This window comes from Pocillopora verrucosa, chromosome 6 (assembly GCF_036669915.1).
Source record: "Pocillopora verrucosa isolate sample1 chromosome 6, ASM3666991v2, whole genome shotgun sequence".
NCBI classification, from domain to species: domain Eukaryota; kingdom Metazoa; phylum Cnidaria; class Anthozoa; order Scleractinia; family Pocilloporidae; genus Pocillopora; species Pocillopora verrucosa.
Window position 1 is genome coordinate 1,714,664 of NC_089317.1, and position 27,334 is coordinate 1,741,997.

Genomic DNA, 27,334 nt, shown 5'->3' on the forward strand with positions numbered 1-27,334 from the left:
GAACTGGAGAGAAGTTCGGTCACAAACAAATTTGCTTATCGCCGTGACCTCACCATATTACTTTTTAATTCAAATGAGGTTGTGTTTTCGGTTCATGATGTCTCAAACAGTGAAAACCTTTGATTACATTGCAATCGGTGGTGGATCTGGAGGTCTCGCTAGTGCGAGAAGAGCTGCTTCACTCGGAGCAAAAGCTGCTGTGATCGAACATGGAAGACTCGGTGGAACTTGTGTGAGTTTTCTTGATTTTAGCAAGGATTAGCTTAACTAGGATTAACTAAGTCCTTTTGGGTTGGGTCTACAGCTATGCTTTGTTTATTGGCCCTTGTCTCTTGACCCAAAAGCAATTAATCAGCAGATGTTCTTTGCTGGTACCACTGATGGTTTTTGCAATCGGGCACAGCAAAATAGCTCCACCAGCATGACTGTACACAATTTGTCTTCTTGTATTTCAAACAACACAACAAATTTAACATAATAATGGCAAGATGTGAAGTCGTTGCGTGCACCTAGTGTTAGATCCTCGTTATCCAGCCGTCTTTTTCAATCTTGAAAATTTCATTCCGGTTAGAATTTTACATGCATACCTTAGCAAAACTGTTGCCATATAGTCATATGACGTATATGACTAGTCACATAAATGCATAGACTTTTCAAAAAAGCTATTCTTTCCGCGAAACTGATCACGCTTTGCCGAAATAATTACTAACAACCTCAGCTCTAGTCATAAACTAATTGGTAATTTCAATAAGTCAAATTAATTTAATTTTAATCACACAATACCATGGAGAAGAAAATTTATTTTAAAATTGCACAGTCATTATTACTTTCAAAATGTCAAGTGATCCAAAGATGAGAGGGGCCTTAAGTGGGCTATTATTATAGTTAATAAAAGGCATGTACTCAATTTAATATAACAGATGATTTTTCAGAAAAAGGTTTCAGAACTTTTTCTCTCTGGTAACCAAATCAAAGTTTCTTAAACATTTGCTCTTGGATCAGAAAAAATTTCATCATGCATATTCATAGCCTCAAATACGTAGAAAGTCTTGTTCTCATGAAATAACTTATAGCTGTGTGAGAGATGAATCCAAGTTCCTTGTGTGGAGGCAAAGACAAACACCCAGCTAAAGAAATCAATGGAAATTAAGCTTAAGAAACTCCCCCAGTGTTCTCCATTATTTTAAGCACAACAGGTAAAAGAAATTTTCAAACTGGTAGAGCAATCCTTTTACTCACTGAATTTTCAAGAAATTCCAAAGAATTTAAGGTGGTGATGCAAGGTTCCAGAGGTGATAAATTATTTTTAGATTAGCACCTGAAAAGGAGAACACCATACCCTTCCCTGCAAAATTAAAAAAAACTTAGGTTAACCCTGTACACCCTACCATCAATGTGCATATTCTCCATACTGTTCTCTCTATATTTCCTGAGGTGCTGATGAGGAGAATTTGTTGAACAATCAAGAGTTTCTTTAGTTAATGATCATTTCCTCTCTTCTCGCGACCTAAGGGACTTGTCAGAAATTAGCAGGGGGGGAGGGGGGGTGGAAACAGAGGGGGGGTCACAACTTTTGAGCCTCAGAAAAGGGAGGGGTCATGAAAAATGGGCAGTTAAAAGGGGGAGGGTCATGCAAATATATGCCCGTGATCATGTAGAGGTTCACCCACAGAAGAAAAAGGAAGTTCTTTATTTGGAAGAGGTGGATGATCATGATGAATGTGAGGTAGATGAAGGGGATGAGGCATTACCCACTTGTTCTAGTGATGAAGACTTTGTATTGGGAGAAATAGGAGAGTCAAGTGATCAGTCAGACTCTTAATGCTATCATCGAAAATGTATGTATGTATGTAGCATGACAAAGAACAGATTAGAAATATATTTTGAGTTTTCATAATACTGACGCACCCTAGTGTATTGCAAGAACTAGATTTTATCATTTATACAAGAGGGGGAGGGTCATGATATTTTAGGCCAAGCTCAAGGGGAGGGTTAGCAAATTTCACTCCCATTGCAGGGATGGGTCACCTAATTTCCAAACCCAAATTTAAAATTCCCACCCCCCTCCCCCCCTGCTAATTTCTGACAAGTCCCTTAATGGATATTTCAGGGGGGATATTGCAAGGAGAAATTAGATGCTGGTCATTCTTCAGGGTTGAAGGGAAAATTGAGATAGAGAATCAATCCCACAAGTATTGATACAGGTGTTGCATATTAATGCAGGTGTTGCATATTAATGCAGGGTAACATGGCAATACAGGATAAGTAACCTTCCTCCTGTTTTCACTTTGCTAGGTCAATGTTGGCTGTGTCCCTAAGAAGGTCAGTTCCACTCTCTTACATACTTTTCTGTTACAGTTGACTCTTGTCCTGCAGACACCTCTCTATTATGGACACCTGGCCATTGCAGACAAGAGCCAGCCCCCGGGTGAAACGCATAAAGAAATGACTGAAATAAAATTTGCAATAACAGGGGTCTACTGAAGTTTAAATTAAGTCTGTGTAGACTAGGTTAACTCTAAGGGGAAAGATTGCCATGCCCAATTATCAGTTCACTGGACTACTCAGATCTAAAGATCTAACTTAAAGTTGTGGGAGGAACAATGTATTTTACTATTGGACAAAGGGCACCCTTACCTAATGTTACCCTTCCCCAGAGAGGAGTATATAAGTATCACCATATTTTCAGAGGAAAAGGATGGAATGCAAGGAGGGAGGGGGGGGGGGGTGGCCTGCAGTGAACTTGCATCTTCAGAAACTGTGGATCAGCTCTGGTAATTTTCAGCCATTAAGCCCCTAAAACTTATGAATATATAAACTGCACAATTTAGACAGACTTCCTGTGAGCAAACTTGCATAATCTACATTTTGCGCAAGCATCATTTAAACCTTTGAATAAGAGAGAGAAAAAGAAGACAATTTGTGTTGTCATATACTTTTAGTCCTGACACATAAAGGCATTTTCTGGTTTTAGGTTATGTTTAACACAGCTGTCCATGCAGAATACATTCATGATCATGCTGATTATGGCTTTGATGTTACTCTAAATAACTTCTCTTGGGCGTAAGTACAATGGCATTCAATTATCAGATTTTTATGTGAGACTTCTCTACATCTAATTTAACTGTGATTTCATCTTTCTTGCTCAAAATTTATTAAATTAAATGAAAATGAGAATATCTTTGTGCTATCAGGAAATAATTTAGCTCATTATGCTTGATAACAGGACTGTTAAGAAGTCCAGAGATGCTTACGTCAAGAGACTGAATGGTATTTATGAGAACAACTTGAAAAAGGTGATTTTAAGACAGCTTTAGTGTTACTTTTCTTGTGTTTCATGTTAATTTTAAGTTTTTACTTTTGTCATTGACAAAATTCAATCCGTCAGACAATCAGCAAGATGTATGATTATAAATTCTTCTTTAAATGGATTAACTGAATTAGTAGCTAGCTATAACTTGCCTTATTTTGTAGGATGATGTGGAGTATATTCCTGGTCATGCTGTGTTCACTCCAGAGGGCAAAGTTAAAGTTGGAGATGCTGTTTACAGCAGTAAACACATTTTAATTGCGATTGGAGGGCGGCCAACTGTACCAGCATTTCCAGGTGTGACAAAAAATTTTTTTGACTTATTCCCACTAATTTACAGGAATGTCAAAAAGTAAGTTTGTTATGCAACTTTATTGTTGAAATGAATAACCACTTAATTGCACTCTTGAGGTTGCCAGGTGGCAACTTCAGAAAGGGTGGAGGCTTGAGCCCTGTGGTAATGAATTAATCATCTTGTAAGGTTAATTATTTTAAAAAAATAAACTTATAATACTAGCTGTAAGTTAGTGAGCTCTGGAGGTTAGGGCAAACATTCATTTGGTATGTGAATAACATCATAAAATTTATAACAATTTTAAATTAATAAATTAGTATTGTTAAGTTAATGAAAAAAATTTCAAATTATTTCCTGATTACCTCCAATCATCTTTGAACAGGTTGTGAGTATGGTATCACCAGTGATGGCTTCTTTGATTTAGAGGATCTACCAAAGTGAGTGTATGAATCAAAATTTTGTGATTAGCAGTAATCAAAACTTTAACAAAATTCTTGAGTGTGATTGGTTATCAGCAGCCAAATTTTCTCTCCATTAAGAGAATGTGTGCATGATCTGTTTAATTGGACCATGCAGTAGAACAGTGTATGCAACATGCCTACCAACCGAAATGTACCTACCATTTGGGCATTTTGTGACATGGACTATTGGGCTCATTTGTGGATGGAAAAAATCTGTACAGTCTTGATTTTGACTATACTTGACCAAGAGGTGTTGCTTGGCCAAGGACCTTTTTTTTTTTCAATCACCACTGAGTTATATTCCCCTTGGCTATCTTACCATTATTAACTTCCAAGAGTGACTGGCATCTGATTTTTCCTTCTAGTAAAATTCACTGCTAATTGAATCACAATGGTTGCAAGAGTATGGAAATTGATTGTTAACTAAACAAGAACTTGATCATTTGACACATTCTCCTCATTAGTAATATGGGAAATGTAAAGGAAACAATATGGAGGATATGAGTAATGATATCAGGGTTTAAAGGATCTCCTTCCTCTCATCTCGAGCATTTTTACTGATTTTGTAAGAAATAATATTATTATATATATATATATATATATATATTTTTTTTTTTTTTTTTTTTCAGGAAAGTTGCTGTAGTTGGAGCAGGGTATATCGCCATTGAGTTAGCAGGAATACTCAATGCTCTTGGATCCAAAGTTTCGTCTCTCATAAGATATGACAGGGTAATAGGGCATGTATAAAGTTCTTCAAATTTTGGGAGTTTATAGTGTTATTTGCAAAAAATAATTCAACAAGTTAGAGGGTATGTGAAATTATTTTTAATTACAGGTTCTGCGAACATTTGACTCTATGCTTAGTGAAGGGGCAACAAATGAAATGGTGAAAGCTGGAATTGACTTGCAAACTCACACTTCAGTAAGTTAAACATGAGGTTAAACCCTAAATCTGGCTTTAGTGGTCAACACCTAACTTCTGTTGATAAGTTTTTAAACTTTCTTAAATTTAAAAATAACTCTTATTGTCAGCTACAGGGGGTGATCTTTGGTCTGATTCTGGTCTCCCGAACAATCTTTCAAGAAATGTCGATTTGCTAATTGGAGGAATTTTTATTCAACAAAATTATATCAATCAGATCATCAGTTGCAGCCTAAAAATTCATTGAATTGTCCATTTTATTCGAAGCTTTCACAGTTTTTACAATTTTGAAGATTTGTGCCCTCTCTGACACCATTTGAAAATAAATTACTTAATCAAGGAAGATGAGGAATGGTTTTTGTTGTTGTTGGTGTTAAATTATTTTGATTTAAAGATTTCAAGGTAATTGGGTCTCGGAAAATGCTTTCGGATTTGTCAGTTAAGGTTTTCAATATTTTCGCACATTCTAGATTCAGGAGATCACAAAAGACAGTGAAACTGGTCTGATGACCATTCACATCTTGAAAAACAAGCAAGATAAGGTGGCTCTGTCCGGGTTTGACTGCGTCTTACTGGCAATTGGGAGAGTTCCAAACACAGACTCCCTTGGAATAGATGGTCTGGTAAGTAAGCAACCACATATACAGCACCCTTAATGCGATGAAAATACTCTTAAGCAACAGGTGTGTTGGGGCATCCATATGTCAGGGGGATTTTTGGCGAGAATCTTTGTCCATTTGGATAGAACAGTTCAAGACTGTCTCTACAACACTATACTTACATTAAAACTAGTTCGAAAGACGCTTACTGATAAGAATTGTAAACTTTTGACATTCTCAGGGAGTAGATGTCGACAGCAAGGGACATATAATAGTTGATGAGGTTTGTTTGTAATCATGAAAAAATCGTAAAAGACACTTGTGCTTGTATCTTAAACCTGACTGGTACGAGATCTCTAAAGGTTTGATTTTTTTTCCCGCAAAGTTTCAAAACACTTCCCGGCCAGGTGTATACGCACTAGGAGATGTTTGCGGGAAAGCACTTCTCACGCCAGGTAAAGATATATACAGTTGTCACTCTCAGAATAGTATACCTGCCTGATTTTCACGAGTTATGATTATAGCATTCAAAATGAGTCTGATTATAGTATTCAAAATACCGAATTTCCGTCAAACCCGACGACTTCCGAACAAATACCTAAGACTTTCCAAGGACTTTCGAACACTGCTTAAGACTCCCGATGATTTTCCGATCTTTCTGAACTTTGCGGTGCCAAAATTTAGCACCATCTTGAAATACGACCTCGAAGTTAGAGTTTGTGTGGAATTTTGCGGTTTTTTCCCCCTTTTTTTGCACGGTTATGGTTATTGGACAGTTGTTAGCCATCGGAGTAAAATGCTCTTGTGCGCGTTTTCGTAGGCGTTTGGTAAACTTATATTGCGTTTGAGTCGGCAGGAATAGAAGTGACTCAGGTTACGATTTGTTAAGTGCAAGTATGATAGCGGTACAGATATAGAAAGACCTGAAATTTAGAATTAGTGATAATTCAGGAGAAATTAACCCTTGGTATTTTATAGACTTTTTATTAAAATTTTTGTATGTTTCTATTTCAGTGGCGATTGCAGCTGGGCGAAGACTCGCCCACAGATTGTTTGATGGTCAGTCGAATCTGAAGCTGGATTACAGCAACATACCAACAGTGGTGTTCAGTCATCCACCAATTGGAACTGTGGGGTTAACTCAGGGTAACTACCATTTATAACACAGCGGTCAATAGTTGGGCATGTGCAAGGGGATCAATTTTTAGCCGGTAACGCAGCAGTTGTCCGCGCAAATTTCAAATGAAAACATAGGAAAAAGCCGCTTTGACGCAAAGTATACGACTAAAAAAAATCGTTTGTTGAAGTCGGCGAATCGCCAATTGAAGCAACTTAAGCCATCTTCATTGCACCATGCGCGCAGGCAGTACAATTTTCCGAATGTTGGAATTTATCAACAAGAGTTTTTAGTGCGATATAGAACTCGTTGAAAGCACAACAACGAGAATTTCCAGAAGACGGTATCTGGTAACAGACCTCCGCTAGGAAAGAGTGACGGCTGAATCTCAAATGAAACGAGAAGGCTAACTGAAGTTGATTGTCTTCTTTTTCTTCAGAGGAGGCAGAACAGAAATATGGAAAAGATAAAATAAAAGTTTATAAGTCTACATTCAGCAACATGTATCATGCGCTTACTCATCGAAAGACCAGCACAATGATGAAACTTGTTTGTCTTCTGCCTGAAGAAAAGGTTAGGAGAGAGCTAACTTACAATCGTCTGGCATTCCTTTAAACAGAAGTAGCTTACTTCATTCACACCAAGCTTAAACATTCACGTCTTTATCCGCAGGTCAAATATATGACTTTCATATATTCTTAACCGTTTATTCATCACTTCACGGGTTTATTTAGAACCAACATCATGACCAGCTCCCAGTTGGCTTGTTAGCTCAGTTGGTAGAGCTGCACAGTTAACACAGAGGTCGTGGGTTCAAATCCCGTACGGGCCTGAATTTTTTTCTGGCCTTATTTTCACTACTGCCTAGGTAGTGCACATTACTGTGAGGATTACTTTCATTCACGTCTTTATCCTCAGTTCAAATATATGACTTTCATACATTCTTAACCGTTTAAACTGATGTTAGTTTGTAAAGGTTAAGTATAACGGATATTTCAGTGAGTGTTTTGGATTGACGTTTTAGATTTCTTTTTCCATAGATCCTTGGACTTCACATTCTTGGGATTGGCTGCGATGAGATGCTACAAGGTTTTTCCGTTGCTGTCAAGATGGGGGCAACTAAAAAAGATTTTGACGAAACTGTGGCGATCCATCCGACATCGTCCGAAGAGTTGGTCACAATGCGTTGATTACAATAATTAGGGTGCTTACCATTTGTCAGAACTGACTGATTAGACTGATCAGATTAAAAGAGCGTGTTCCAAGCGTTTGGTTAGTAAAGCGAAGCGCGATAACAGCGGAGGAGTGAAAAAAAAAAAAAACAGGGAGGCTTGGGTCGAGTCGCCACCCGACCCAAACCTCCTGCATCGCGCCGTTTACTATTCGCTCTTTTTACCAACTGAACGCCTGGATCAGGCCAGTTTCATAAAATGAATAGTAGGAAAGAGGCCTTTCGAAAGAGACTTTTCCTTAAATTTGAAAATAAAAATCCATCGGAATAGTGGTTGTAGTTTAGTGATTACGTTATCTGATAGGAAAGTTCTGACTTATTACTGAATACATGTACCATTTATGAATGAACCAATCTGATTAGCCAGATCTGACCAATTGTTTGTGCCTTTAATTTCTTCACTTTCGTCGTCGTTATTATCATTTTCATCATCATCATCATCATCATCATTATTATATGTCCATGACAACGCGTGCCTATGCACAATCTCTGACGTTTCTTATAGGGAAACGGTCCCCGTACTTATTTTATCAAATAGATTTCACGTTTCCGTGTGTTTGTGCAATAATAGATCACACACGACGTTCATATGTAGTATGAACAAAACGTGGCACACGGGGCGCAGCCAAGTGTGTCACTGATGTGATCTACCACAGGACATACGCACAGCAACGTGGAATCTATTTGTTTTATATAATAAAGAAGCAAAACTGAAGTTATTAATGGTAACGTCATCTATGCGTCTGCCCTCCAACAGATGAGAACCAAGAACTAATCAAAATCCGTGTAGAATTCAATTTATTATAGAATTGCGAGCTGTGCATTGGCCTGCCTGTAATATCTTAATCAAAATATTCTTTCATGATTGTAATATCGTAGCAATATCCGTCATAATGATATTCCTTTTATCATGGAAAAACATTAGGGCATAAAGAGAACTTTTTCCACTAGGTCAGAACCTAATGCTAAGAATATAATGTAACGCTTAGGTTATCAATAAAATTGAAAGTGAAGACCAAAAAGTTGTCGGTTCCGATCTATTACTTGCGTTAACATTGATATATGTGACTTAAAACGCAGTGACTTCCCCAGGTTGCTTCTATTTATTTATTTATTTATTTTTGCTCTGTTTCTCCGGGTACGTTCAGCTCAGCACCACACTGGGTTATAAACTTCGATCATTAATCTATGTAAGGTATGTCAAATTACAATAATTTGTGAGGAGCTGGTGACAGGTCAGGGAATTATATTTTTGCAAAATCTCGACTCCGCCCAGTAGTGTTCTCGCCAGCATAACAATCTCAGTGATGACTCTCTTAGGCGCTTTACACAAAGGCATAAGTTGAAAAGACCACGCATGGGTTTTGAATGCCATGAATTTCAGCCGTGAAACATTTTGATACTGACTTGGAGAAATGTTGCTGAAAATTTTTCAAGTACGTGAGATTTTTTCTCCTCTTCAAACATTCCCAAGCTAAAAAACCCTTCTAAAGCACCAAGTATTTTAATTAACGCATACGTAGCCAATCAGAGAACGCGATGAAGCTGACGCGAGCTTCACCACAAAGTCAGACCGTGTTTTGAAAAGTTAGAATGGCGAAAAGCTTGGTTGGTTAGGCCACGATCGGCCAAAAAAAGGGAGATCTGTTTCTTGCAAGCATCAGCTTTTAACGATTATACAATTGAAGGTATGGTTTAGTTAGACATTTGAGGTAGATTCCCTACAAGCGCGAGATTTCTCAGTAAATCATAATTAAAGCCCGCGAAATATTTCCTCTAACTTGTTTGATGCAAGAAGAGGCTTTGAAGAATTGTTTACCAGAAAAGACAAACAAGAATCGTCGTTAGGGTTAAGCTAGAACTATTTTATGCAAATATAAGTAGTTTTAAGCTGGTAAACCTTGTTTAAAAGCTAATCGGTTCTTAGTTCTTCGCGAGGGTTGTTAAGAGAACAACAAATCGCGTCCGACAGTCACTTGACAGCTCAAGGATTAGCTTAAAACTGACTTGAGTCAATGAAAACGGCCAAAGGGACAGAATTCTTAAAATAAACGAATTGTATCTAGTTTTAAATAAAAACGAGTTAGTATGTTCCTTTTTACTTTTTTAAACTTATTGAGATGACCGATCAGTTGGCCGCGTGATCGACTCAAGCGAGGTTCTAATTAACCAAAACTTAATTGCCGACTGTTCAATGAAAATTCGATCCTCATTTATCGACGATTTACTTTGAGAGTGCGTTTCTGTCGTTTACTGAAATAAATCTTTTTACTTTTCTTGTAAGTCAAACGTTGAAAAAATCACGAATCACCTTCAGTTAGATGTTTATTCGCCATTTGTAAACTGATCCTTTTACAGTTTTATTTGAACGTTACAAAGCGTCACAGTTAGTATATACGTCAAAATCAATGGCGATTTTAAATTCTGCGACGGTTGAAAAAATGTTGTGACCATCAGCATCTAACATTTTAATTCACTCTCACCTTAGTTTCATTCATGCTTTTGCTAAAATGCATTTTCGAGGCAAGCTAATTTCTCGCGTTCGCTTATTCACGGTTTTGATCAATCACTAAACTTCCCAGAAATAATTGTACACTCTGTTGAACTACGATTAAATTTATGTGAGATTGTGAATGCTTAATTTTACTGTGCTTTGAGAGAATATCTCCATAACGTTGTAATATGTCAGTTCATAAACCGATCACCGTTCTGGAAGAGAAAAACGAATCTGTTTTGTTGTTTCCACATATTTTTAATTGGTGCCGTTTTTGATTCAACGCGAATTAATTGCAATTAATTTAGAACCCTTGGTTTTATTCTTTAGTATTTTATACACTTAGGAAAGAGTAAACTAAGGCCGTTCTCGATAATTTCATGGGCACATCCAGGTTAGAGCAAACTCAGAAATCTCCAAAGGTATTTCAGTTCAGTCTGTATGAATACGAGGAAATAGTAATTTAAGGTGTATGCTTTTCTCTGAGCCGATTGTTTTAAATGTGTATTTTTTAAAATTCATTTCCTATTTGCAAAAAATTATTCAAACCGTGTTCTTTTGTCATAAAACAAAACAGTTTTATATTTCATATATTCTAGGCTTATTTCACTAAGTTTTTAGACTTCATTCACCTATTTATTTATCTATCTATTCTATACATTATGAAGTGAAGTGTAAATAATTTTAACTTTATGTAGCTTAGGTATATTTTTATGCGTAAACAGTGTCCCCAATTAGTTTTCTTCAAGCTAGATACTATTGACACTTAAATAAAGTCCTCCATTCATTCAATACCCCTTCCTCCCTCCCCTCCCATTGAACAAAAAACCCCTTCCCTCCTCTCCCGTAAGGAGGTTCAGGATATTAACCTCACCCTTTTCCTGGGGATCTGGTAATTCTGGTTGGATCTTGTATAATATTCCATTCGAAGTTGACTGCCTTGTCAGAAATCTTAATTTTTTTTTTAGGGCGAAGAAAACATACAGAGAATGACCGATGCTCAAGATACCATCAAGCCAAGCAATCTGACACCTGATGTCTTAGAAGCGGCGAGTATTCTGATAGCGATGAAGCGTGGAATGCGATATTTTCTCTTAGAAGCTCAACAAGCGCGCCATCAGCTCTCTTTCTTGGATTTCGCAGCACTCAATCCTGGTTCCGCTCAAGTTCATTTTCTTGCTGGTCACAGAATTCCATTTTCACCCCTCTATGATATCACTCCCATGCCAGCGGCTTACCATTTTCCATTAGCGCAGCCGGTTGCGTATTATGGGATGTTGGCTTCGCCTTCGTGTTATGTAGGGCTGTCCAGGGAGCGCGGAGCATCTATGGAGGGTGTTGTGGACAGTGAAAGTACTCAATCAGGTGACTGTCCCCCAAGAGTGGCTTTTTTTCCCCATCCTTACCTTGATAAATGCCAAAGCAAAGACTTCAACTTACCGTAAACGAATGTTTTGAGCGCGCATGGTTTTGAGTGAGACGTAACACCACTCGTTTAAATTCTATCACAAGTTTTTTGCGGATTATTTAAAACAAGAACGCGCAACACGCAGTGAAACGTTTCACAGTAAATTTCCTCCATGAATAAAATATAATCCAAGGCAAAAACAGGGAGGAAATAATTGGTTAACTGAGGCAATTACAAGGAAGAATTGACAAATTTTGGGCGAGGGCGCAGAAACAACGCTCATTTTAAGAGACATGCACATAGGTATGAATAGCAGAATACAGTATTTAAAAAAAGAAAAAAAAAGAGCTTTCACCATCTAAACGAGCAATTTGCGTCATACGTGAAGTGCGCTGGAAATTGTCGATTTATCGCGATTTTCAATTGGGAGTCGAAAGTCATCCAAGATTTCATTGGTATGCTCTACTTCGCTCTGTGATTGGTCCAAAAAACGCGCACTGCCAACTCAACCAATCAGATGTAAAACTAAAACCAATCACGACTCGGTCACCCGCGTTCTCCCGCGCCTCAGGTGGTTTGCTTGTTTATATATTGAGTTTTCATTGGCTCTTAAAGGTATTTTTCTTTCTCCTCATTGGCCATCGTGATTTTATCTCAATCGGAAAGCGCTCTAGCATGATATGATAGCCAAGGCTTGGGAACGTATGTGGTTTCCTTACCCACTTTGAAGATGGCTCTACGCCGTTTGTCCATTTTCACGGAAATTTCAATTTCTTTCTGTTGCAGCTCCAAAGAGGATGCGGTTGTCCACTACGTCTACAAGTTCTCCTGAATGTGCAGCCAACGAGAAGCAAGAATCGAAGAGAAGAAGAAAAAACTACACCAAAGAACAACTTGAGATTCTCGAAGCCGCGTACGCTGATATGAAATACCCACACATAGAAGAACGACTAAAGCTGGAGAAAGTTACAAAACTGACAGAAGACCGGATACAAGTTTGGTTTCAAAATCGACGCGCAAAAGACCGGAAAAGAATTGAGCCTGAGAAATACCAAAAATACGTTGAGGACACTCAAAAAATTACCGGTGAAGGCCAAAAAAATGACGCCGAGGAAAAAAGTCCGAGTGAAAGTCCAATTCAAGGTGCGCGACCAAAACAAAGACAAAACAGTAGTAGCGATACAAGTGACAATGCGTGTGGGGAATTTGACAATTTCACTTTTAGTGGACCTCAAACAGAATAACTTTTTGAACAAAAATTTTCGCAACATGAATAGGATGCTTAAATGAATTTGGTATTTTAAGAATTCAATTCGTGCGAAGCGCGCGAATCTTATCACAGATTAGTCGTAAGTCCCGATTAAAATTATACTTTTTTTAAGCTCTTGAATGATGGGTGTTGTTTGTCGTTTTTAATTATATCAAGGTCGTATCTGGCAGTGAATGTTGCAATAATCATTCCATTCTGGAGCAATTTGCACTTAAGAGTCGAAAGTGATGCCTTAATTATTTTTGCTCTATTTCTCTCTGTGATTGGTCCAGAAAACTCGCGCTACTATCTCAACCAATCAGATGTAAAATTAAACCCAATCACGACTTGGTCGCCCGCGTTTTCCCGCGCTTTTGAAAAATGGAAAAATGTTTTGTTTTTTTGTAAAAAGACAGTTTGTTATTTCATTACGAGACTGGATAGAGACCTACTCGTCTTTCGATTGAATTGCCCAAAGAAAAGTGAATCGTGACACTCGTTTAAGCTATTTCCCGTGAAACGCAAAATTACAATTCGCAGCTTTCTTGTGGGACTGAATCGTGAAATTACTGCACCTTTGAAACGTGAAACAACAGGTATCTTCTACTTTCTGTGAAGTTATATCTGTTAATTCTTCCCATTCACACGGGAAACATTTGATAAAATAACTCGCGTCGCTCCCACTTTGCATAAATGCTGTAGAGATTTGCAACCTGCACACAGATTAAAAACTTTTCAACTTGACGCATCGCTTACGTCATGAATGAGAAAATACACATAGCAGAGAAAAGTCGTGATGTAATAATAAATATTTATTAATGTTATGTTTGGACCTGCCATAACTCTTCTTTTTCATACGAAATCTTCAATCCAGTCTCTTAGGTTTTACAACCCTATCCTCTCAGAGTGCCGAACCAGTCGACTAACCCGATGCCATTCTACATTTCTTACATAAAATTTTTGTCATTCTATAGCAAAAATAGTGATAACTTTTTAAGAGAACAGCAGTAGAAAAACGGCGATGATTGTAATAAGCTACAAAGGGAAAAAAATAAATCAATCAATTAATCAATATAACTCCGTCAACCCACGCCCAGCGTGAAAATTTTATAAATGGTACCTTTATAAATATTCCAGATACTAACTAAATAAACCTTGATCCAGCCAAGATGCTACAACATTATCCAATTCCGCTATAAACAGAGGCCAGCCTCTAAACACACATAATACTCACAATTTAACCCTGTTAGTGTTCATGACATTTTGTCTACGAATGCGAGGCGAGGAAAATTTCCAATATCACAATAATCCACACTGGATCTCAAAGCCTTATATCAGACACTTTCATTTAACAACTCCACCCACCTGGGGTGTTAAGACCCTCTCCTCCCCTACGCCAATTTACATTCTCAAAACTTCAACTTCACTAAGTCATTAACAAGGTCGACCAGACCCTCGATCGATTGTTCACTCATTTAATAAACACATGAATGAAATAAACGACAAAACGGAACGAATATCTACAGCGCACAATTCTAATAACCACACCCAGCGTGGAAAATTATGCAAATATTGAGTTACGTACCTAAAATTAGCTCAAATATATTTATAATCTAGCACAGTTTAAACAGTCAGTTACCTTGGGCCTGCCAATAAACTATTAAATAATCTCATATATCACACGGAGAAGCCACTCTCCCCAAACATGATAATTATTTAAAATGAACCCTTGTTCAAGGAAAGTGTTTTACAGAAATTCTACACGGACCTGTTTAAGGTCTCCATGGCAAGATATGTGTTAATTTACAAAATTACTTTTTTTCAATGAAATTTATTGCATCGAGAATGCAATGCAAATTGTTCCCCCGGGGACCGTGACCGGATGTTCCTGCATCTGAAGTGTCACGTGTCGAGGGGAAGTACCCAACCCTGACCTCTGGATTCGAAGGCGCAGATTCATCTCCACGAGCTGCGTGTCTTGACATCCGTACAAAGTGGTTCAAGCGTCTTCCATGGTCTATTTTTCCATCTGAATTTACACATTTCTTCTCCATCACAGAATTAAGCTCCTTTCTTCTTGGATCGTGGCTGCTTGGAAGATCAACGGCCGAATGGCCTTTGTAATTAGCTTCTGAGTTGCCGTACGGCAAACAAAGCCAGCGGTTTGGTGAACTGTCGCTTGGTTCTTCATGCGGAGGAGTTCGCACTTGTCCTTTTGTCTGCGCCATATGAGAGAAGACTTGGTCAGTCTCTCGAGTATATTTCTCGCTTAGCAAAATTCCTAACTGGCTTCTACAGCACAGACTTTGCTTCCTTTCATCCGCCAAGTTTTCTCGTAGCATGTTGTTATTTTCCCTCACTTGGACCACTGTTCGCTGAAGTCTAAGGATATGCTGTACTGCCTGTTGCAAAATAGCTGCCTTTGTTTGCTTTTTCTCTGTTGGGGGAAGCAGTCTTTTCAAACTGGTGAACCCCAAATTAATGTTCTGCATTCTCCTACGCTCGATCATGTTGGCGTTCAATCTTCGTTCTTTGTCGGTGTTTCGCACGCTGCATTTTAAAGATCTGCGAATGAAAAAAGGAAAATGAATGAAAAACGAATGAATAAGAAAAATTACTGAATATAAATTAATAAGAAAGTGAAAAAAAAATATAGTATTTACGTAGTCATGATGCAATACTACTACAATAGTCGATTTGTAAGCTTCTGAAATGTTCTAGAATAATTTGGAAATGTATGGAAGGACTTAGTCGTGTAGAAGTAGTAATAGTCGTCGTTGTTGTTTTTATTGTTGTGAGTGACCGACTATTTGGAATGCTATACCGAGGGAGGGCCACTATAGAAGATTTCAAGGAACTTTGTAGAGACATGTGAGATTGTGTTAGTGGTGAGCTAAGATCTAGTTCGTACTGGGCTTCAATAAGTTTATTGAGAATAATTACTGTAATGCCTTTAGGAATCGCTGCTTAGTAAGAACATTACAAGTTATTCAATAAAGTAGTTGAGGTCATACGAGGCGGTATGGTGTTCTTTCTGTCGGTTAGATTATACCGTAACAGATGAATCTATGGAATTGCTCTTTTTGATCGTAAAAAAAGGGTTCCGATCGAACTGTTTGTCAAATATGATGGCCAACCAAGTAAACTGGTCTAAAACAAATCTGATCGAAAAAATTCTTTAAAGTTTCACACAATTAAAGATTATCTGAGGCGAGTTACTGAGCAAAGTTAAATTCCGTAATTTAAATTTGTATAGCGAGTAAAAAAGTATGGAAACTCAACGATCAATCCAGTTGGAATTTTTAAAAGAAAGGATATATTTTCCAGTTTGTCTGCAGACAAAATCTATCTTAATTTGTCAGGCGACTGTAAGAAGAAAAAACACAGCTTTGCACGTGAATGTATTCGATTTTCAACGCGAATCGGGCCTTTATGTCCTCTTTCGAATCAATCATACCCTGAAATCAAACGGCCTCGCCATATTTTACTATCATATGATAAGTCCAGGGGCTGCTGAATTCGGCCGTACGCCGTTCAAGTCTTGCGAGCGAACAGTTAAAAAAGCTGACGCAAAATACCTTTTCATGATTTCCTCGTCGTATTCTTGGAAATCCATTCTTCTTTCAAAAATCCCCGGCTTGACTTGACCACGAGCAATACTGAAATCACCGTACAAATTCGAACGTTGTAAAGAAAACCTTAGCACAGGTTATGCATCTAGATTACACTAACATTTTATTCAAGGCGCGCTAGCGAAAGCTGCAAACCATCACGTTGCGCAGCGCATAAAAAAATTATGCAACATTGCCACCAATTTTTTTCAAGATGCAAAATATCCAGTGGCACAAGCGATTTCGCTTGCCATTGGACGTAAAGCTGTTTTTCCGTCACGTTGAACCATATGCACGCTTAGCAGCTTTCAGGGCGTAGAAAAGTGCGACTTCTTTTCTCCCAGCGCGAATTTATTAATCGATAGAGAGAACGGGTCACTACTGACGTGAAATTTCCATAAATAGTTGCGCGAAGGGACCACTCAATGCATACCGCCTGAGAGGAGGAGGGGTCGGGGATTTTTGTTGTGTCACAATAAAATTTACCTGATCCTCCCCTAAAATTTTGGAAAATTCTAATGGTCCCCCCTGTTCTAGAAGTCCTTTATACATCTTTTTAAAACTCAGCCAAGTGAAAATATTTGGTCTTTTCACGCATAACGAACAATATTCAAACCATCGATCCATATAAAGTCCAATGGCCGGAAATAATCACGCAGAAAAAATGATTCATGAGTCACGTCTAATTCAGCTCTTCATTCACTCAAGTAAAAAAGAAATAGTTCATGAAAAAATGAAAAGATCTTCTAATTTAAAACACGATGTAAGAAGAAATCATAACGATTCTTGAGAAAAAAAAACCCGCCCAATCATGCTTCACATAAAAAGTTAAGGGGAATGTTGAGAAGGGCCATCTTTGCACTAGAAAGACCTGGGAACGAGTTACATATTCACCGGAAATTACGAGTGAAGAGGCACAGACGGAAGCATATTGCATACGATCAATAAGGTTTTTCAGTTTGCACAGTTGGTATTCTCAGCATTCTTGGTGTGATTTGTGACTGTTCGAGAATGGAAACATGGCAAGTGCGTATGGCGACAGCGGACGATGTTCCAGAAATTTTGCGAATGATAACGGTAAAGAAATAATCGTTAATTTGATGCGCTGGGGTTGCTAAGATTCTGAGATTCTTCAGGACACATAAATATAATTTTGCTTTTGAACGAGCACGTTAAATTCTTCTTCTTACATAGGACTTAGCTGTATTTGAGAAGCAACCAGAATCAAGAGTTAAACCTACTGAGGAAGGTAAGATCCACAACGTGCACAGAAACTCTCCACGTTCAAACGTGATCAGTATGCATATTCCTTCTTCATTTCCTAAGGCGCTGAGAAAGAGAATTTGTTTAACAATCAAGAGCTTGTTTAGTATGTGATCATTTCCTTAATTCTCATGACCTTAGTGTTTGATTCAGAAGTGGTAGATGAAGGAGAAATGAGATACTAGTCTTTGATTTCTCTGTAACTGAGAGGTTAAAAAAGCTGCAAAAGCAAAAAAAACTTATCCACCCTTCCCCACCAACTGATCCCTTATGACTCCTCTGCTGACCTCCCCTTAGGAATTATTACAAAATGATAATCTGATGAAAATAAGCTTTACAGGACTTTTAACCCTTTCACCTCTAAAACTGACCAGCATGAAATTTCTCCTAAAAATATTAGCCCTGAATCAAACATTGGTGTAACAAGAAAAACGCAAATGATCATCAAACAAAGAAGATCTTTATTTCTAAACAAATTCTCCTTGTCAACACCTGAGGAAATGTATAGCAAATAGTGGGGAGAAAATACATACTGATGTTCAGTGTGAAGGGTTGTGAAGAGACCCTCTAAACTTTACAATCTGGTCAAACAAGAGATTTGTTATGTATCTGAAGAAATTAAGAATCATCAAGGAAAGAATTAAGGTTTCAAGGCCAGACACCGTTGCACTCTCTCCTGATTATTTTTTGAGTTCTCAAGACTAATAGAGTACCAAATGATTTGTGACAAATTATTCACACACTGCAGACAACAGATCTATCATTACTTCACAAATTGCACTAACTTAGTTATAGAAACAATTAACAATTGGTTTATATGTAAGCTTGCATTCATCAAGATATGAAGCACGTGGGAAGTTTGGAGAACACAAAAGATGCCTAAGAGTTGCTTCTTGAGTGCTCTCCAAACTTCCCACGTGCTTCATATCGATGAACCTGATGGTTTGCTGATTTGATTTGTTTCCTGACGTCATGAGTGTGCACAATAGGAATATGAAGCATGCTCGCACAATTGAATTTGATTAGAAAAATTTACTAGCTATGTTATAAAGAGTTTTTGAGCATGCTACAAAATTTTTTCTATCTTGCAGAAATGCGGAGAGATGGATTTGGAGAAACACCATGGTTCAGCTGTCTGATAGCAGAAGAGGTGAACCCCAGTGAAGAAAAAAACTGCAGCTTACCAAGGAAAAAGGCTGTTGGTTATGCATTATTTTTCAACATTTATTCCACCTGGGAAGGCCGATCTCTCTATTTGGAAGACCTTTATGTCGACTCAGCTTTTAGAGGTGAACTCTTTGATCAAGTTGATTCCCTGTTACTTGCATAATTTTTTTTATTCCAAGCATAATGCTCAGGGTCTCTTAATGTTCACCATTTTTGGAGTGGTAAATTTTCTTGAAAGAAAGAAAAGAGCACATTGTTCAAATTTTTGCTTGATAGGTCACATAGCTGTACTTACCAGCCATCAATTTCTTATTTTAAATTGAATTACATCAAGGTGAAGGTGAAGGTGTAGACAATTTTTAAAATTAAATATACTCTGAGAGAAGACAAACAAAGATTAGGTGATTTTCCAGCCATGAAATGTTTATCTTCCTTTAATGTGCGAAAGACCATAAACACCCTTACTATTTGATTAAGTTATACAGCTTAACCCTTTAACTCCCAGAAGTGATAAACATAAAACTTCTCCCTTCAATAACCCTAAATTATCCAGCAAACAGCTAATGAGAATATTCAAACTTATCAGGTAGAAGTTGTTGTCTTGATCTAACACCAAATTCTCATAACTAAGTTTTAAGGATATGTGAAGCAGCCAGAGGGGAGATTTAACAATCAGATCTTGGGAGTTAAAGGGTCAATACATAATTGACAAACACAGGTTGCCAGATAAGTGACTCACTGCAATTTGGTTAGAGAACTTTTAAGTGCTGTTCTCTGATGCAGCAGTTGGCTTGTTCCTCTGTTGACCCGAGTAGGTCAAATCAGGGATTGTTGATGGGTGTCATATTATAGCTGCATATTTTTGTCATTGTTTTTTTTTATTTCCAAATTTTGTTCTTTTTTCCATGACAAATACAAGTCTGAGCTCAAACCACTTATAGGGGTACACATGAAGCATTTGTTACTTGATAATTAGCACCTAAAGACATATTCAATTTGATCTTTTGGACAGGAATAGGAATTGGAAAAGAGATGTTGAGAAGAGTGGCTAAAGTAAGTTGAATTTTTTTTTTTACAAATTTCCTGTTTTGGTAAATTTTAGAGAGCCATGTTGCTAAGCTTTACATCTTGGTGATCGAAGAGATACCTGTGTAGTGTGGTAAAGATACAAACTGCTAATTATTTTTCCTTATTTCAGATTGCTGTTGAGAAGGGTTGTGCTAGGGTTGACTGGAGTGTTCTTTACTGGAACAAAATTGCAAGAGATTTCTATGACAAGCTCGGAGCAGTGTGCTTAGATGAATGGCGTCTGTATCGCCTAACTGGACAAAGTTTGCTGGATTTTGCTGGGAAGGAACTTTTGTAGTACAACTATACCAGTAGGCTTGTAAAATTCTCTGGTGGTAGATTCTGAATTATTATGAGTGAACACTGAAGAATCAATCAACTACATACAAAAAGCTGTTTCCTTCTGGACCATTGAAGATTTAATGACACAAAGACTACCTGTTACATCAACACAATTAACAAATTTGGATCAATGACAGTTTCTGAGCAACTGAGTACCTACCCCTCCCTTAACCAAACATTAACCCTAAGTTGTTATCAGTTGACTGTCATTGGGTTAGGGGAGGGGTAGGTGGGCAGTTGCTCAGAATCATCATCAGTCAGCAAGGGGGGCCTTGGGAGAGGAGATACTACTGCAGGATATTTTAAGAGGGGTGATTTGGAAAGAAAGCTTTCGAGCACAAAAATAATGAAACACCGCCCGCAACTTTTTTCGAAGTTGGTACAAAAAGTTGATCGCTCTTATTGAATCTTCAAAATACCATTAAAGGCGGAGTACTTCTCTTTTATTGCAAGTTAAAATCAAAACACGATTCTCGCGGTTTCGTCTTAAAGCAAGAAGTCAGTCAAACGCAGCGTGAATTGCCCGGCATCATCAGAAAGTTGTTTACATCTTGCTCACGTCAGTCGCACTATGTCTACCATAAAAATTAGTTCCTCTCTGTTCCTCTCATCTTAAAGGGCGGTTTTTTGCGCCCTTAACATAAAAATAAAAAAATTTTAGAAAATTCACGAATCAATTTGTTTTTATTTTTCTGGAACATCCTCTGTTGTTGCCATACGCACTTGCCATGTTGCATTAAGTATTAGTCTTAAATGACAAAAGATAACGTACTGTCTTATCTCATTTTTTCAAAGACCATAAATTGTTTCATGGCTTTTATTTATCCATATGAAGTCCAATGGCTGGAAATTCATCACCCAGATAAAAAAAGGTGCGTGAATCCCATTTAGTTCAGCTCTTCAAGTACAAGTCATGTTCAATTGAAAAAAAGTAGTCCACGAGGACACGAAAAGACCTTATCATCTTAAACACGCTTCTTGAGAAAAAAAGCCCGCCCAATCATTCTTCGCATAAAAAGTTAAGGGGAATGTTGTGAAGGGCCATCTTTGCATGAGAAAGACCTGGGAACGAGTTACATATTCACCGGCAATTACGAGTGAAGAGGCACAGACAGAAGCATTTTGCATACGATCAATAAGGTTTTTCAGTTTGTACAGTTGGTATTTTCAGCATTCTTGGTGTGATTTGTGACTGTTCGAGAATGGCAACATGGCAAGTGCGTATGGCGACAACAGAGGATGTTCCAGAAATTTTGCGAATGAAAACGGTAAAAAAAGAAATCGTTAATTTGATGCGCTGAGGTTGCTAAGATTCTGAGATTCTTCAGGACACATAAATATAATTTTGCTTTTGAACGAGTACGTTAAATTCTTCTTCTTACATAGGACTTAGCTGTATTTGAGAAGCAACCAGAATCAAGAGTTAAACTTACTGAGGAAGGTAAGATCCACAACGTGCACAGAAACTCTCAGAGATTCCAACCCCATGTGATGGAAAATAGGGAGTAATTATTAGTGCCAAAGGCGCGAGCTTCTAGGGGGGTCAGGGGGCATGCCCCCGGGAAATTTTGCAAATTTAGGTTCTCTCAAGTGCCATTTTCTGAATTTTGACATCATTCCGGCCTGAGTTATAACATACCATAATGCTCTTCGCGAAGAAAGTAAGTATAATATGAGTGTTTCACAGTGACAGATCGCCAAAAATTCTAAAGATTAGCAATTTTCCCCTAGTTTTCAGAATTTTATGATAAATCGGGAGAATTTGGTAAAAATCGGGAGAGCGGGAGGCAAGACATCAAATCGGGAGACTCCCGATCAAATCGGGAGGGTTGGAATCTCTGAACTCTCCACACTCAAACGTGATCAGTATGCATATTCCATCTTCATTTCCTAAGGCGTTGAGAAAGAGAATTTGTTTAACAATCAAGAGCTTGTTTAGTATGTGATCATTTCCTTAATTCTCGTGACCTTAGTGTTTGATTCAGGGGTGATACTGTGAGGAGAAATTAGATGCTAGTCTTTGATTTCTCTGTGATTGAGGGGTTAAAAAAGCAGCAAAAACAAAGAAAAAATTACCCACCCTTCCCCACCAACTGATCCCCTATGACTCCTCTTCTGACCCCCCTCAGAAATTATTAAGAAATGATAATCTGATGAAAAATAAGCTTTACAGGACTTTAAACCCTTTCACCTCTAAAACTGACCAGCATGAAATTTCTCCTCACAATATTAGCCCTGAATAAAACATTGATGTAACAAGAAAAACAAAAATGATCACCAAACAAAGAGGATCTTCATTTCTAAACAAATTCATCTTATCAACACCTGAGGAAATGTATAGCAAATAGTGGGGAGAAAATAGACACTGATGTTAGGTGTAAAGGGTTATGAAGAGACCTTCTAAAAATTTACAGTCTGGTCAAATGAGATTTATTATGTATCTGAGGAAATCAAGAATCACGAAGGAGCGAATTAAGGTATCAAGGCCAGAAATGATTACACTCTCTCCTGATTATTTTTTTTGAGTTTTTCAAGACTAATAGATTACCAAATAATTTGTATTAAATTATTCAGTTCACACATTGAGGCAACAGATATGTCATTACTTCACAGATTGCACTAACTTAGTTATAGAAACAAAGAATTTTTGAACATTTTGTCTATCTTGCAGAAATACGAAGGGATGGTTTTGGAGAAACACCATGGTTCAGCTGTCTGATAGCAGAAGAGGTGAACCCCAGTGAAGAAAAGAACTGCAGCTTACCAAGGAAAAAGGCCGTTGGTTATGCATTATTTTTCAACATTTATTCCACTTGGGATGGCCGATCTCTCTATTTGCAAGACCTTTATGTCGACTCAGCTTTTAGAGGTGAACTCTTTGATCAAGTTGATTCCCTGTTACTTGCATAATTTTTTGTATTCCTAGCATAATGCTTAGGGTCTCTTTGTTCACCATTTTTGGGGTTGTAAATCTTCTTGAACGAGCGCTTTGTTCAAATTTTTGCCTGATGGGTCACATAGCTGTACTTACTGGCCATCAATTTCTTATTTTAAATTGAATTACATCAAGGTGAAGGTGTAGACAATTTTTAAAATTAAATACACTGGGAGAGAAGACAAAGAAAGATTAGGTGGTATTCCAGCCATGAAATGTTTATCTTCCTTCAATGTGGAAAAGACCATAAACACCCTTACTATTTGATTAAGTAGCTTAACCCTTTAACTCCCAGAAGTGATCAACATGAATCTTCTCCCTTTGATATCCCACCATTATCAAGCAGACAGCTAATGAGAATATTCAAACTTATCAGATAGAAGTTTTTATCTTGATCTAACATGAAATTCTCATAACTAATTTACAAGAATTTGTGAAGCAGCTAGGGGGGGAGAATTTACAATCAGATCTTGGGAGTCAAAGGGTTAACACAAAATTGGCAAACACAGGTTGCCAGATAAGTGACTCACTGAAATTTTAATTTTCAAATTTTATTTTTTTGCCATGACAAATACAAGTCTGGGCTTGGACCACTTATAGGGGTACGCATAGAGTATTTGTTGCCTGATAATTAGCACCTAAAGACATGTTCAGTTTAATTTTTTTGACAGGAAAAGGAATTGGAAAAGAGTTGTTGAGACAAGTGGCTCAAGTAAGTTAAATTTTTTTTTTTTAATATATTTCTTGTTTTGGTAAAATGTAGAGAGGCATGTTGCTAAGCTTTATATCTTGGTGATAGAAGAGATACCTGTGTAGTGGGTTAAAAATAAAGACCACCGATCATTTTTCCTTATTTCAGATTGCTGTTGAGAAGGGTTGTGCCAGAGTGGACTGGGGTGTTCTTTACTGGAACAAAATTGCAAGAGATTTCTATGACAAGCTTGGAGCAGTGTGCTTAGATGAATGGCGTCAGTATTGCCTAATGGGACAGGGTTTGCTGGAATTTGCCAGCAAGGAACTTTTGTAGTACAACTATACCAGTAGGGACAAGCTTGGAGCAGTGTGCTTAGATGAATGGCGTCGGTATTGCCTAATGGGACAGGGTTTGCTGGAATTTGCCAGCAAGGAACTTTTGTAGTACAACTATACCAGTAGGCTTGTAAAATTCTCTGGTGGTATATTCTGAATTATCATGAGTGAATACCAAATGACAAATCAACTACATACAAAAAGCTGTTCTCTCCTGAACCATTGAAGATTTGATGACACAAAGACTACCTGCTACACTAACACAATTAACCCTTCAAACCCCAAGAGTGACCAGCACCTAATTTCTCCCAACAATATCATCCTGAATCAAACATTAAGGTCATGAGAATGAAGGAAATGATGCCCAACAAGACTCTTTTGATCAGTAAACAAATTCTCCATGTTAGTTCCTTAGGAAGTGTATAAAGAAAGGTATAGAGAATATGCATGATGACAGCATGTAAAGGGTTAACAAATTTGGATCAATGACAGTATCTGAGCAACTGAGTACCTACTCCTCCCTTAACCAAACATTAACCCTAAAGTTGTTATCAGTTGACTGTCTTTGGGTTAGGGGAGGGGTAGGTGGGCAGTTGCTCAGAATCTTGTCATCAGTTGAGCAAGGAAGTGTAAAATGAGGGGGCCTTGGGAGAGGAGATACTATATCCTTCCCAGTCCTCCTAAGAATCCCTTCCTGTGGCTTTCTATCCCCATTCCTCATATTTTTTGGGAATGATATATAAATTTAGCCAAGCCTAAAAGCGGAGCTCGCATTTTGGTTTTCCCGCACGTTTCAAGGGCACAACGCCTTGCCCCGGCCAGGAGTAGAACCCGGGTCGTCCGACTCGGAACCCAGTGCACTGACCACTGGACTACTGGAAAAAGCCATGGCGTTGGTGTGCGCGCGGTACTGTTGACCACGCATGCTAAAAGTAGCGCCTTGTACGGTCGTATGGTCGTACATCCAAATTTTTTCGGCTTGATGGGTTATCACTATTTTGTATAATTATGGGGCTACGCTCTGCGAGCTCCGCTATAATTATGTAATAACATAATATTTAAATATGTTGGTCTACATACTGTATGATTTTATGCCGCTATCTGGGTCTGTATAATTATGATATTTTAGTAATTATATAAAAAACTATATTTAAATATACTAACTGTAAGAAATTATGCTGTTAGGTAACAGCTTAAAATCTTACTTTTTCATTTGGTTTTTACTTTCCTTACTTATGAGATCCAAAGCAGGTTACTCTGGTAAATAGCTACTTACCAAACAGAGCAGGGTCTGTAGGTAACCGGTCAAGTCGCCCGAGAGTCATCTCGCCCGAAGTTATGTCGCCCGAACCCTGAGTCATGTTGCCCGAAATTTAGTTATGTCGCCCGAAAAAACAAATATTGAGAAGATCAGAATTTCAGACTGTTAATAAGCAATAACGTTGACAATTTTTTTATCACTAAAGCGCTCTTTGTTTCCGACAACAACATGAAGATTCTTAAAGGGTTGTTCGTTTGGTACGTACTCGTTTCTTACTCACGGACATTTCGTAAGCTTGGGAAACTCTTTCTTGTTTTTTAAAATGCTATGAAGACTTTGACCACACAGAAATCGATTGTATGGTCAGAATTGAAATATGTTTGAGTGACAACTCTAAAAACGTTTTTCGTTTCTATAACAACAAATGCATGGATGCAGTGAAACATACAAATAAGGTTTGGTTGTGTCTATTTGTGGCTTTCTTGACAATAACAGATGAAAACACCTGGTAAACGAATTTCGATTGTCGCGTTCGACAAGTCGGTAAAAGGTAAAACGAGTAACATACAAGTAAAATTAACTTGTTGCCTTGCGTAAGGTAAGTGTGATATTTTTAAGATAACAGTCTATTGTTTATGCTTGTGACTTTTTTCACAGAAGTAGTCTGATAGCATCATTTCCCTTAGGATCAGAATAGGCAAAAATTATGTAGTTGTGCTCTGTTTCCTCTGGCGGTCGCATTTATATTTTGATTCGATCAAAGTATATATGAATAGGGTAAAGCTAGCTACAATACGAATACAAACTGATCAAAATGAGCATTCATCCTTGCATTGAGTGTGATGATGAAGTTAGACCACGTCACCAAGCCCTACAGTGCGACGATTACGGTCGATCATATGGCCTTTTTGACCATATGATCGATTTCTGTGTAGTCAAAGTCTTCATGGCTTTGTTAGAAACCAAGAAAAAGTTTCTCAAGCCTACGAAATGTCCATGAGTAAGAAATGAGTACATACCAAACGAACAACGCTTCATGTTTTTGTTTGAAACGGAGAACGCTTCCCTTTGTTGTCAGAAACGAACCACGCTTTTAGCATCATTACTCAAACATATTTCAATTCCGAACATATGATCCATTTCTGTGTAGTCAAAGTCTTCATGGTATCGTTAGAAACCAAGAAAGAGTTTCTCAAGCTTACGAAACGTCCGTGAGTAAGAAACGATTACATACCAAGCGAACAACGCTGCATTTTGTTGTTGGAAACGAACAACGTTTCCCTTTGTTGTTAGGAATGAACAACGCTCTAAGAATCTTCATGGTGTTGTCGGAAACAAAGAGCGCTTTAGTGATAAAAATTTCTCGACGTTATTGCCTATTAACAGTCTGAAATTCTGATCTTTGTAGTATTTGTTTCTTCGGGCGACTTGATTTTTTTTTTCGGGCGACATAACTAAAATTTCGGGCAAGATGACTCAGGTTTCGGGCGACATGACTTCGGGCGAGATGACTCTCGGGCGACTTGACTGTATACCGGTCTGTAAGATTATCAACCATTTCTATATGATGAA

The 27,334-nt window shown here is 37.9% G+C and overlaps 4 protein-coding genes across 4 annotated transcripts; all 4 read left to right on the forward strand.

Annotated features, from left to right (window-relative positions):
• Positions 1-30: 30 nt before the first annotated feature.
• On the forward strand, positions 31-8,957 carry LOC131783451 (glutathione reductase, mitochondrial). The gene is made up of 14 exons (XM_059100209.2): positions 31-232; positions 2,296-2,322; positions 2,975-3,063; positions 3,227-3,296; positions 3,475-3,607; positions 3,988-4,042; positions 4,696-4,795; positions 4,902-4,988; positions 5,459-5,611; positions 5,829-5,870; positions 5,973-6,042; positions 6,602-6,733; positions 7,144-7,277; positions 7,745-8,957. The coding sequence occupies exons 1-14, from the start codon at positions 74-76 to the stop codon at positions 7,892-7,894; spliced, it is 1,401 nt and encodes a 466-aa protein (XP_058956192.2). The 5' UTR covers positions 31-73; the 3' UTR covers positions 7,895-8,957.
• A 2,461-nt stretch (positions 8,958-11,418) lies between these two features.
• On the forward strand, positions 11,419-13,180 carry LOC131783472 (homeobox protein MIXL1-like). The gene is made up of 2 exons (XM_059100232.2): positions 11,419-11,794; positions 12,624-13,180. The coding sequence occupies exons 1-2, from the start codon at positions 11,419-11,421 to the stop codon at positions 13,079-13,081; spliced, it is 834 nt and encodes a 277-aa protein (XP_058956215.2). The 3' UTR covers positions 13,082-13,180.
• A 4,416-nt stretch (positions 13,181-17,596) lies between these two features.
• On the forward strand, positions 17,597-21,150 carry LOC131783469 (thialysine N-epsilon-acetyltransferase). The gene is made up of 5 exons (XM_059100229.2): positions 17,597-17,774; positions 17,892-17,946; positions 19,052-19,249; positions 20,140-20,180; positions 20,326-21,150. The coding sequence occupies exons 1-5, from the start codon at positions 17,709-17,711 to the stop codon at positions 20,491-20,493; spliced, it is 528 nt and encodes a 175-aa protein (XP_058956212.2). The 5' UTR covers positions 17,597-17,708; the 3' UTR covers positions 20,494-21,150.
• Positions 21,151-21,469: 319 nt separating this feature from the next.
• Positions 21,470-25,897, forward strand: LOC131783467 (thialysine N-epsilon-acetyltransferase-like). The gene is made up of 5 exons (XM_059100226.2): positions 21,470-21,805; positions 21,924-21,978; positions 23,209-23,406; positions 24,144-24,184; positions 24,332-25,897. The coding sequence occupies exons 1-5, from the start codon at positions 21,740-21,742 to the stop codon at positions 24,497-24,499; spliced, it is 528 nt and encodes a 175-aa protein (XP_058956209.2). The 5' UTR covers positions 21,470-21,739; the 3' UTR covers positions 24,500-25,897.
• The last annotated feature ends 1,437 nt before the right edge of the window (positions 25,898-27,334 follow it).